Source organism: Heterocephalus glaber, unplaced genomic scaffold, assembly GCF_053883595.1.
Source record: "Heterocephalus glaber isolate CG9 unplaced genomic scaffold, H.glaber_assembly_v1.0 deba00001532, whole genome shotgun sequence".
Lineage (NCBI taxonomy): Eukaryota > Metazoa > Chordata > Mammalia > Rodentia > Bathyergidae > Heterocephalus > Heterocephalus glaber.
The window spans coordinates 28,629,596-28,642,189 of NW_028258330.1; the positions used below are offsets into that span (position 1 = coordinate 28,629,596).

Genomic DNA, 12,594 nt, shown 5'->3' on the forward strand with positions numbered 1-12,594 from the left:
GAAGACATTAGGAGAGCAAAGTGTTAGTTCAATCCATTAAGACTCCTGCTTCCAGACCATGCCTCTGGGGGTATTAAGTGCTCTGATGGGCATTTCTCTCTCTCCTGGGGCAGTGATGCTATCACTCACATGTGAGTAAGAGATACCACTTACACACAGCCCCAGAGCTGCTCCTGGGGCTCCACTCCTGCTCTCCAGTCACTGGGCTCCCTTTCTGTAAGGGGCTGTAATAGGAGGCATCACAGTCATTTGCTGTTGGAGGTGATGGATGGGTCTAACAGAGGAGAATGATTTCCGGGGGAGACACACACCTGGCACATGTCTGAATCCCAAATCCCACTTTCCGGCACACGTCCAAAGTAATAAAGAGGAAGGAGGAGAAACAAAGAAGTAGCAGGAATAAAATTGTTTCCCCAGCACGGGGTGGGAGGTGGGGGGATTTGTACACTTCCTTCTCTCTCCCCAGTCTTTGTCTGATCTACATTAGCAGATGTTTTATTACACAGAAGCCTCATAGCCTGGAGTTCTCTCTCTCCTGTCCTATGCCAGGCCAGCAAGAGTCCAGGGGACAGAATTGCAGGCACAGAGCGTATTCACTGTGCCCTGTACCAAGTGGCCTCAGCCAGGCTCTGCTGGGAACTTAGCTGACCTTTGAGAGAAGGGACTAGCAGAGTATGGTTCAGAAGTCAGGCCCATGTGTGGCTCAGAGAGGACATCTCTTGAGATAGCCTACAAGGACATGTGAGATTTCCCCAAGTGACATCCCCAGCCTGAGCATAGGAGGCTCAGAGAGGAAACATCTGTTATTTGCTAGGAACTTTACACTCACTTTCAGAGGAGACCACCCAAGGTCACTTAGGATTGTGAGTGAGGGGCAGTGGGGAGCGACCCCCTCCCCTCTGTCCTCCCACCGGGTTCTTTATACCTGCTCCTGGGAGTCACCACAGGAAGCCAGGGCCACCTGCTCACTCTTCCCTGTATCCTAAAACCGGGATGGGGGTTGCATTATTTGGGGCCACTTATGAGGAAGATATGGAATATTACTAATTGTGCTGGGACAACAGGGCAAACAAGAAACTTCTTAGTGTCTTAAAACTCTCCAACAGTGTCTGCCCTGTCAGTCTTGTCCATCAGCCTCTTCTCCTGGGAGCCTTTCCTACACTCGCTGGAGCCTGGTCCCCTCCCGCCTCCCCATGTACCCCTTGCGTCCACACCCCTTCTCCCTAAAAACACCCAGCTGTTTGAACCCCGTTTGTCCACAGCCCTGCCTTGCTGGTACAGATGCCTGTTCCTGGGAAGAATCCTGTGCTCACTCACTTTCCCACGACTCTTGTCATATTCTTGGTGATTTCAGTACCCACATCTTTCTCTCACACTCCCTTTTCAGTCTGTCCATGAATCAGTCCTGTTGGGCCCTCCTTCAGAGCACGTCAGGAATCTGAAGACTCACCTCACCACTGCCAGCTTGGTGCCAGCCTCCTCTTTGCCCTTGCCCCTCAGGCATTTCCCACACAGGCGCTGGTAAAGTTCAAATCTTGTTGCTGCTCTGCCTAGAACCCCTTCAAATTTCTGTCTTGAAAAGGCCAGAGTCCTTACAGTGGCCCAAGGCCCCGAACAATCTGGGCACTGCCCTTTACTCTGCCTGGGCTCTGGCGACACTGACCTTCTTGCTGCTCGTCAGAGCCCCTGCACCATAGGCCTAGTCCTTCTCCCAGATCACCCCATGCATCCCTTCTCCCTACAGCTTCAGCAGCCACCCTGTATGTTTCATGTGCATGCTGTTTGTTCCCCTCAGTAGGAAACAGGCTCTGCACAAGCAGAGATTTCTGTTTTGCTTATTACTTTATTCTCACTGCTGCAGCTACTGGTTCTCCCATCTGAGTGTGCATCAGCATCACCTGGAGGACTTGGTAAGACTCAGGCTGCAGCTCAGTGGGGCTAAGAATTTACACTGTAGTAAAGTTCTCGTGAGATGCTGATGCCACTGGCCCCATACTGAGAACCACATGCCTAGAATAGTACTTGCCCTGTCGACATCTGTCTTGGCTCATTTGTGCCACTGTAGTAAAATACCTGAGATGGGTAATCTATAAAGAACAGAAAGTTGGGCCGGGGATTTAGCTCAGTGGTTCCGGCCCTACCTTGCAAGGGGAAGGTTCCAAGTTCGATCCCCAGTACCAAAAAAAAAAAAATTTAATTAATTTTGGGCCGGGGATTTAGCTCAGTGGTTCCGCTGCCTGCCTCGCAAGCACAAGGACCCGAGTTCAATTCCCGGTACCAAAAAAAAAAGTTATTTCATTACAGTTCTGAAGGCTAGGAAGTTCAGAGTGCTGGCCTTTGGTGACAGGGCCTAGCTAGTTCTCTGGGGCCTTTTGAGAGTGTTTAATCCCCTGCGTGGAGAATAGGTTTCAGCAGGAGTTTGGGGAGGGAGTGAATGAAGGGTGAGGAAAAGGCAGAGCCTGAGCACAGGAACTGGTTGCACTGACCCATCCACTGAGCCCCCACACACATGACCAAGGAGCCCAACCACAGTCACTACCCAGAGGACTATCACCAGCGTGAGAATAGCCCACGCTCACTGGGAGCTGAGATTTGGCATCAGTGCAGTGACACAGCTTCAGTGGACTGCATGCTCGGATCTCCCCTAACCTTGTCTCTGTCTCCCTAGAATATGCAGAGAACATCGGGGATGGCCGGAGTCCCGAGTTCCGAGAGACGGAACAGAAACGCATCCTGGGCTTGCTGGAGAACTTCTAAGGGCCCCTCAGCCCTGCACTGTGGACTCGCCCAGCTTCCCTCCCCCAAACCGTTTTTCACAGCTCTGTGTGTCTTCAGATAAATTAAAGCTAGTTTTGGTAACCCAGGGCTGGTGTTCTTTGTGACACAGCAGCCCCTGCAGCCTCAGCCGCATTGTCATGTCATGTCATCCACATGTGAGGAAGGCGAGCATTTGGCCTCACTCTGCCTGAGGCAACCGGCTCAGCACAGCGTGGTGGCATCACCACTGTGGGTTCCAGGCCGTGTGCCTCTAGGAAGTGAATGGGCATGGCCTGTGGACTTCCACAGACTTCCAGCGATGACACGAAGGAGCTGGGTGTGTGGCACGAGGTCCCTGGCCTTGGGCTTCAGCCACATAGCAGATTCGTGTGTGTGTGTGTGTGTGTGTGTGTGTGTGCGCGCGCAGAGGACCACAGATACTCTGTGGCCCCAACTGTGGTTTCTGAGGGATTGTCATTTATTTCACTCATCAGACAGGAATTGTGTCATTTCACGTTGTCACACAAAGGGTGGGCATGGCACAATAAGGTATTTTGAGAAAGAGAAGTCACAGTCATATAACATATTACAGTACATTGTTATAATCACTCTGTTGTTGTTGTGAATCCCTTACTGTGTTTATAAATTCATCATAGGTCGTTTGTACAGAGAAAACAAGATATACCGGGTTTGGTTCTAGCCACAGTTACAGCTATTCACGAGGAATCTTGGAATGTATCCCCACAGATCAGAGGGAACAGAACAATGGCATCAGAAGCTTGAAGTGACCTTGGCACTTGGTGGTGTTTTAAGCTCCAAGTACTGGGGTGAGAGCCACTGCTTTAGGTAGAAAGGCCTTGGGTGCGAATCCCTACTGACCATCCACCAGCGTAGCATCTTGCACGTATGCCTTCCACCTCTCTGAGTCTCCCTGTGTCTCCAAAGTGGGCTGATCACACCCATGTGCTCACGGGGACAAAATGAGAGCTAAGCAGATGACGCTGTCTGTCCCACATACATGTGGGACTTCAGAAGTGCAGCTCACCGACCTGAGCCCCTGCAGAAGTCAGCAGCGCTGTGGGTGTTTTCCCGTCAGCCTCAAAAAGGAGCATGTCCACATAAGGAAGAGGCAGAGCAGCCAGCGCAGCAACACAGTGTTCCAATCCAGCCAAATGCAGAGACAAAAAGGGCTGCAGAGCATGCCACGCCCTGCACTAGGCCATGGCCGATGCTGTTGCTCAGTAGTGGGTAGTGGCACTCACCACTCACTGAGTCTCAAGAGACAGGCCTTCAAGTAGCCATGACGGTTGGCCAGAGTCCACAGCAGGTGACGCCCATTGCCATCCCTGGGCGGGAGCACACCTGAATGAGATGGCACCTGCTTCACGGTGGGTGCCGGACCTCTGATGGAAGAGCAGGAGAGGCCAGCCCTGCCCCCAGGCTTCTGACCGTGAGGTGAGTTTCCCAGCAGAGGGGCCCCTCACAGAATCACATTGCTGAACTGTCACATTTGGACTCCATTACCTTTTACTTCACTTGGTGTGGCTAGCATAGCTGCACACATGCGCCACCTGCTACATGCTCCTTGCTTTACATCTGTCCTTTCTGACTGTGCTGTAGCCCTGCTGGTGTGGTCACCCCCAACTGCAGGAAGTGGAGACTAAGGTCTCCAGGGTTAACTATTACCACCAGGTCCTACAGCCAGTAAGCTGCAGGACCTGTGTTCAAAGCAAGGTCGATCTACAAGGTCTGCAGCTCTGCAGCCCACGTGCTCCCCTCCCCAGCCACCTCTATCTGGAAGACAGTATTGGATCACTGGCTGACATAATGCTTCAGTCCACCCCTTAATGTCTGAATGAATTCACAGACCAGAGCATGGCCACATGTAATCTATAGAACCATGAACTTTTCCGGGTGAAACTGGAATTTTAGAGATGACTTCTTCACGGGTGTTTTCTTTTTAAACGTTAACTGGTTTTTAACCAGGTAATGCTTGCACATGGTACAGTTGAAGTTACTAAAGGAAAGGTGCAGTGAGTCTTCCCCTAGCCCCAAGCCTCCCTGTCTCTGGAGGCAGCCTTGTCCTTCAGAGTCCTGTCCAGTGTTTTCCAGCCCTGTGCTTCAAAAGGCTGGGCTTCTCCACAAGCACATCCACAGCCAGCACAGGGAGGGAGGCTGCAGACATCTCCGGGCTTCTTACTCCCTCAACCAGTCACCCCACTTGACCCTTCCTGCTGCATATATTGGGGCTGCCTCCTAAGAGCTTGTGACAAAAAGTCCCCCTGCTGAAAACTTCTGAACCCTACCCCCTTTCGTCAGAAGTGAAGAATGATCTCCTCTCCAGTGGTTTCAAGGTCAGGAGGAACATGAGGTGTCATCTCTGGAATCCAGGGGTCAAGAAATTGCAGACACAGGATAAGGAGAAAGCAGAAACCTCTGCCTCTAATTCTAGTAACACATATCCGAGGGAGGCTTTTCAATACAAGGTGCAGACTGAACCTGGGCACTGGGGTGTGGCCTAGCTCCTAAGTGCTGCTGTCTGCTTCACTGAGCAGCCTACCCCTCAGGAAAGACTTGGGACTCCACAAAGGCCCCATTTGTATAGTGGTTTGTTTTGTTTGATTGGTTTTGAGGTGTTTTTTGTTTTGTTTTGTTTTGTTTTTGCAGTACTAGGATAGAACCCAGGGGTGCTCTACCACTGAGCTACATTCCCAGCTCTTTTTTGAGACAAGTTCTTGCTGAGTTGCTCAGTCTGGACTTGAACTTGCAACCCTCCTGCTTTAGCCTCCCAAGTGTTGGAATCACTGGCATGTGCCACCACTCCTGACTTTGCACTTTGGTTTTGCACCCCACTTCTATGTCTTCCTGCTTGGGGGTTCACAGGCTCTACCCTTCATGTCCATTCTGTGTCCACAGCTGAGTGGCCCCAGACCATGACCCCCCAGTGGGCCAGCATTCTTGAGAGGCAGGCGGCAGGACCACTGAGCTAAATCCCTGGCTGAGCCAGCATTCTTTTTCCTACCCAAACATGCCAACAACATAGCCTCTAAGCAATTTTAGCCAGGATTTCCTCACAGAGGAAATGAGGGTTTCATTATCTGCCTCCTTCACAGCTTGCTGCTCCACTTGGGGTCGGCATGCCTGGATCCAGCAGCGGCAAGATGGGCCATGTCTGATTGAGTGAGATTTGCAGGCAGGCTGCATCCCTTCTTTATCTGGGGGACTGCGTTGTCAGGGAAGCTGGAAGGCATCCTTCAGTCAACGGTGCCCAGGTGGCATCGTCTGCCATTACCAAGAGCGTCGATTTTGTGTCAACAGGGAGACGAGACTCACTTTCCTAAAGGCAAGACTTCTTGATGAAATTTTCTTCCCCAGCAGCAGAGGTAGAGGCAAACCCACATTGTTCAATCTGTCTTGTTCTTTGGTGCACATGGAAAGTGGTTGGTATCACAGCGGTGGGCCTTCATTATCTGTGCCGGGAAAAATGGCAAATGTTCTTCCAGTCACCTTTTCCTTGATTGGGTAACATATGCCCTTGGAAAAAAACTTCTGAAGGTACATCAGGAAGCACAACGCGCCAATCTCTCTGCCAGATGCGTCTCCTGGCCACCCAGCCCCCTCCCCAGAAGCAGCCACTGCTAATTATCTGCAGTAGCCTTTCTGAGACATTCTTCAGTGTTTTCAAGTGGATACAAGTACATTTAACACAAAGGTGGGCATTTCGTGTTCTCTGTTTCGTACCTTGCTTTTTGCACCACACACACTCACAGTTGTCCCCTCTCCTTTAATAGCTGAGCTCTATTGCAAAGCTGTACCGTAATTTAGTTAATCTCGTTAACGGACGTTTTGGTTGTTTCTGATCTTTGGCTATTACAATGCTGCAGTGAACATCCTTGTATGGAATGTCATTTCACACATGTGTGGGTTTAAATTCCCAAGTAGAATTGCTAAGTCAAAGAGAAGGTGCCTCTTTCCCTGTGGTTTCACCGCCTCGTTGCCTGCTGCCCGTCAATGGTGTGTGCTGCATCCCCTCACTATGTCCTTGCCACCCAGGAGGCCCTGTGCCTCTGCAGGTGAGCAGTGTCCTATGTGCTGTGTTGATCTGCACTTCTTTTACCATGAGGCCAGGCTGTGTTTTCAGAGTGGATATGTAGGGTGTGTGCTGTATCAGCTAATAGTCACAGAGCTCCTCCCCCGGTGAGCTCCTCCAGCCCTCGTCCCTGCAGGGACCTCCATTTCCAGCCCCATTTCACAGGCGAGGGCATCTATGGTGTGCAGAGTGGCAGAGCTGACTCCTGAACCCCAGGCCACACCACCTCCCCCCGGAGGGGCTCTAGGCACAGAGCTCCCCAGAGGCAGGGCCCTTGGAGAGTTGTGTAGGAAGCTCCAGAGGACAGCCCTTCCATATCAAGCGAGTGGCCCACATGGCTCACAGGCCTGCCTCCCTCAGCTCCTGGGGCCTGCACCAGCCAGCCCTGTCCAGGAAATCCCCCAGAGCTTAGGGGCAGGAGAGTTGGGCCCTCAGGCCAGCCTCTGTGCGTCGTTGAGATGTCCCTCACACTCGGGATCTCACTGTTTTTCATTTGGAGACTGAAAACAAAAGGCTGTGAGGGGCTATCCTGGGGGATCACACACACACCAGGCCCTGTGGCCAGCTCAGAGTACCCAGGTGTCTTGGTTGTCTTCTCATCACTGAGACCTAATACCCAACACCCGTAAGTTAAAGGAGCAAAGGTTTATTTTGGCTCAGAGTTTGTAGCAGTTTCAGTCCATAGTGGGCTGGCTCCAAGGCAGGGCAGCAGAGCGGAGGAGAAACAGCTCATGGCATGGCAGGCAGGAAGCAGAGAGACATCAGGGAAGGGAAGGAGATAGATCCTGCCAGGCCACACCCCTGTGATCTACTTCCTCCAGCCAGGCTTCACCTCCTAGCATCGCAGTTAGCTGTAAACTCATCAGCGGACCAAGCCAGTGATGAGTGTCTTGCCCCCATGATCCAATGACCTCCCAGAAACCCCACCTATGAGCACATGAGGCTTTGAGGGACATCCAGATAGAAACCATAACACCAGGGATCACCCACCACCCATCCTTTAGTCATTCACTGAGCAGCCACCATAAGCTGCTTGGGGGAACAAAACAGACATTGTCCCTGCCCTCAAGGAGCTTACCCCTCATGGGACAGAGCAGAAGGCAGGACATGTAAACAATACATAGAATGATCACCGAGGGTCATGAAGGAGCAAAGAAAGGTGCAGAGCCATGGAGCTAAGGAATGGGAAGGGCTGACTTTAGGTCAAATGGTCTGGGAAGTCTCCATTGGTGAGAAGTCCCCACCCCCTGTAAGTACTGGGAATTGAACTCAGGACCTTCACACTGAGCTACATCCCCATCCCCATCCCTTTTGTAAATTTTTCATTTTGACATGGGATCTCACTGAGTCACTGAATTGACCGGCCTGGGCTTGAACTTTCAGTCATGCCTCAGACTCCCAGAGTGCTGAGATTATAGGCATGTGCCACCACTTCTGGCTTGATGAGGTGCCTTTGAGCCTGAGCTAAGCTCAAGGAGCCAAAGAACTGAGGGCAGAGGGATCTAAGCAGAAGCACAGGTGCAAAGGCCCTGAGGTAGAGACAGAGGAAGCGATATCATTTTCTAGAAAATAGTCCAAAGTGGCCACAGTAACTGGACCCAAGGAGAGGCAAAGGCTAGTGGGAGATAAGGCCAGAGAGGTGGGCAGAAGCTGGGGGAGTTTTGAGAACATAAAGGATGCGATTTGACTTTGAAGGGATGGATGACTTTGATTTCTCCATGAAGGCTGCACTGTGGAGGCCAGCCAGGAAGCAGGGAAGAAGAGGCACTGTGATCCCAGGAGGGGGCACTGGTACCGAGGGCCAGGGAAGGGCAGTAAGTTGGAGACAAGGGGATTGGGGATGTTTTGAGGTGGGAAGCTTCTCTTGGCACTGGAAACTGGGAGCAGCTCACTGCCCAGCAGGGCTGGGTGGGCCCCTGGAGAGAGCCACTCAGTATATAAATATCTTTAATGAATAAATAGAAGTGCTTTTAGGGCTAGCAGAGTCGTATCATTTCCACCTGCCATAAAATTTCATTAGAAGCAGGCGCTGCAGGGGAGAGGAATGGCTATGATAAATCTGCCCGCCCACCCTCACCCTACCTGTCTGTGCCTACTCAGCCCCTCCTCGGAGAGTCCTGGGGCCCAGGAGAGTCAGGCCCTTCCCTGCTCCCTCCCACACACTGGCACAGGCAGGAGGTGGTGGCAGCCAGGGTCATGTAGCTTGTCACTGAAAACCAGGGACCTTGCTGTCCTCAGCTGGGAAACAGCCATCAAGCTTCCAGTCCCAACTAATGCTCTTCAGATGAGTTGGAGTGGGGGGGTTCAACATGGAGCAATTTCTGGAATGGCAGAGCTGGGGCGACCACACCTGGGGGCATCCAGCTTCCCAATGAGCAAACCAGCGCCAGGAGAGCAGGTGACTGTCCTGAGATCCCACAGGACCAGAAGCCTCGGCCCTCAAGAGCTGCTGTAGGGATGGCTATGTGCTTCAACACCAGCTAAATGCCTGGCTGTACCAAGCACTGGACACGCACCAGATCAGTGCAGACTTACTGTCACAAGCCCATTTTGCCGATGAGAACACAGGCCCAGAGAGAACAAAGATCTGGACTACCCCATCTGAGCCAGGTAAACACCCACATCTCCACAACTGCAGCAACCTGTTCGAGTTCTTTCAAGCACAGTGGGGCTGGGATCATGTTTTCTTGCACCTATAAATCATCCAACTGTGAGTCTTTCAAAGGACTGTGATGGGAAATTCCTGGAGTGACAACTCTGTACTCGTCTCTAAACTGAAGGCCACTGGTCCCAGCACTTTATGGCATCCCTTGTGGCATCTTCCAAAGTTACCACACCCTCTTGCATTTTTCCAAATGAGAAAAAGAAACACAGAGGAATCAAGGAATTTGCCCAAGTTCACACAGCTGTGCCTCTCATGCTGGCAGGGGATCCTCCTGCTCCTCCTTTGTGCCCACTGCCACCCTCCTCTAGCCAGTGGTTGCAGGGCCAGGAAAGCTGGCCAAATAGACAGCCCAGCTGGCAGCCTGCCTGGACCCATGGTTATCAGTTAAGCTCATTAAGTGGCCATGACAAGACATAGCCCGGGCCAGCTGCCTCCCTCCCTGCCTCCCTCCTGCCCTCTTGGGAGCAAGGCCCAAGGATGGGCCCCTGCTCTTAGCAGCTACAGGGAAAAGTCTCTCTGTAGCTGGAGGAGGGTAAAAGAGACATGGAGCAGACTCCAGAAGCTGATCCTGTGGACCCGGTGTGGCCTGGCCTCATCCAGGCTGGCCCAGTGGATCCACTAGACAGTGAACATGGGGTGCAGGTGCCAAGCCAGGTGGCCCAATTCCCATCTCAGCCCTGGTGCTCCGGGCTGTGGTCCTGGGCAAGTCACCTCACCTCCCTGAGCCCCATTTTCCTCATCTGTGGTATAAGGAGTAATCTCCCCAATACTACTCACTGTCTAGATCCACAACAAGCTGATGCACATGGGGCTAAACCAGTGCTGATCAGCAGTTGTCATCACTACCAGTATCCATTTCTCCTTGGCTTCCTGGTTCACCATTCTCACTCCACTGCGAGCGGATTTGCCTTGACCTGTACCTTCCAGAACGAATGACCAATCCTCGAGGGTGTCACTCACCCAGCAGCCAAGGCCCTGCAGAGTGCAGTGTGCCCTGGAAGGCTGGGGAGCCAAGCCAACATACCCAGCTGTCCAGCCCTGCTCACTGAGGGCCCTGGGCCCTCATCCATGCCTGGCCTTTGCTGTGCCCAGCTGTTCCCCTGACCCCACCCCTTCCTCCTGGCTGATTCTGCTTGGGATTCTAGACTCCATGCTGCCCTCCTAAGAAGCAGGAATGCAGTGCTGCCCTTCTGGGGGAGGCAGAGGCCGACCACCCACCCTTAGCCAGAGCAGGATGAACAGAGGCCCCAGGAGCCCCACCTCCACCCCCCCCACCCCCACCCCCCACCCCCCCCGCAGGCTGAGGCTGGGCTCTCTGGCAGCTGCCCTGCAGAGCTTGCTGGGTGTATCTCATCCTCTTCTTCATGGCACTGTCTAGCTGGGAACTGCACCGAGTAGGTGCTTTTTCTATGTGTCTTCAACAAACAGCTTCTGAGCACTTACTATGTAGCAGGCTGTATAAAGCTCACACAAGGCTCTGAGGCTGCTGCCTTCCTTCCAAGGAGGGGAGACAGGAAAAAATAAGATGGCTTGAGATAGTGGGAAGAGCTGGAAGGAAGAGAAGAGCAAGCAGCTGGAAGGAAGGTGGCTGTTCAGGTCTGGATGGTCAAGGAAAGCCTCTCAGGTGGAGATGTTGGAGTTCAGCCTGGAACAATGAGCAGAGCAGGGGAAGGTGGGAGTATTCATGGTGGGGAAAATAGGGCATGCAAAGGTCCTGAGGCAGGGATGCTTACATACTCAAGGGACATCCAGATGTGTGTGTGAATGAGGAGAACAGTGGGAGGGGATGGGTTTGCGGAGGTGAGCAGAGGTCAGCGCACTGGGCCCTGTTAGCCACAGGGAGGTGTTTGGATCATTGTCTGAGGTGGGAAGACACAGCACCGGGGAGGCGGGGGAGAAGTGTGAGTTAGTGTGTGAGGCCCAGGGGGTGGAGGGCAGAAGATGTGAAGACGAAGGAGGGAATGGAGGCAGAGACCAAGAAAGGCCACCACAATTGCATCAGGAGCTGGGTCTTCCCAGTCCTCCATGTCCCTCTGGCCCCTGTCTAGAGTAACCAGCACCCAGCCTGGGATCACAGAGGTTGGAGCAACAGACAAAAACATCCAAGGGGGACAAAGAGGTTCTGGGGACACCTGAACAGACTAAAGCTGGGGGACCTGGTGCTTCCCGTGCTCCAGGACCGAGAGCAAGTAGAAGGGGTGAGGGACAGGAAGGGCTGCCAGGGAGAGGGTGTGAGGCTCTGAGCTGTGGCCCTCCAGATGCAAGCCAGAGGAGATGTCACCACAGCCCTGGGAAGGGCAAGCTGCCACACATGGCCACACTGCACGAGGGAACAGAGGCTCTGAAATGGGGAGAGTTGGACAAGCACACAGTGGTTATGGAGGGTGCTGAGATTTGAACTCCGAGCCCAGAAATGGCCAGTAGCATATATGTCCCAATGTTCTGGGTCCTGGGGAGCACACAGGGCAGGCAGGGGTCATGCAGAGCAGTTCTCTCCTCCTGAACACCACGCAGGGCATCATGGAGTGGGTGGCATGGGACCCTGCCACACAGGGAGAGTGAGGTCTGGTGGTGAGGACCAGTCGGGGAGGGGCACAGAGGCTCAGCACAGTGAAGGCCCAGATGAGGGCCTGGGCTCTGCTGAAGGCAGAGGGCTCCGGGCTCCGGGAATAGGCAGGCAGGAGGAAGGAGGTCAGAGCAAAGGCACCTGGGAGCTGGTCCAGAGTTGGGTTAGAAACTTAAATGTCAAGGCCAAGTGCTTGCACTGCCCTGAAGGCCCAGAGGGTCCCTGGAAGGTTCTGAGCTGGAGAGAGGCAGCCAAGTAAACAGAGCTCAAAGCTGCCCTGTCCTGTGCTCATGGGTGGAGGGGGCAGGCAGGAGCTGGGAAGAGCAGGGCAGACCATGGAGCAGGACAGTGGCCTCGGAGATGAGAAAAGGACAAACTACCTGAGCGCTGGCTTGGAGTTAGAGGGGGCCACATCTGGCCAGGGGAAGGGCGTTGAGGGAGAGGCTGGATCCCTTAGACACCTCCATTTATTCATTCATCCATCTTCATCTCTGTGTCCACGTGTCCCTCCTTCCA

At 53.2% G+C, this 12,594-nt stretch overlaps 1 protein-coding gene across 1 annotated transcript in view; it reads left to right on the forward strand.

Annotated features, from left to right (window-relative positions):
* The window catches only part of Ctnnbl1 (catenin beta like 1), a 177,611-nt gene extending 174,752 nt beyond the window's left edge, over positions 1-2,859 (forward strand). Inside the window, exon 16 of the mRNA XM_004867794.4 lies at positions 2,669-2,859. Coding sequence (XP_004867851.2) covers positions 2,669-2,757 — 89 coding nt within the window. The 3' untranslated portion in view covers positions 2,758-2,859. The remainder of the gene's footprint in view (positions 1-2,668) is intronic.
* The last annotated feature ends 9,735 nt before the right edge of the window (positions 2,860-12,594 follow it).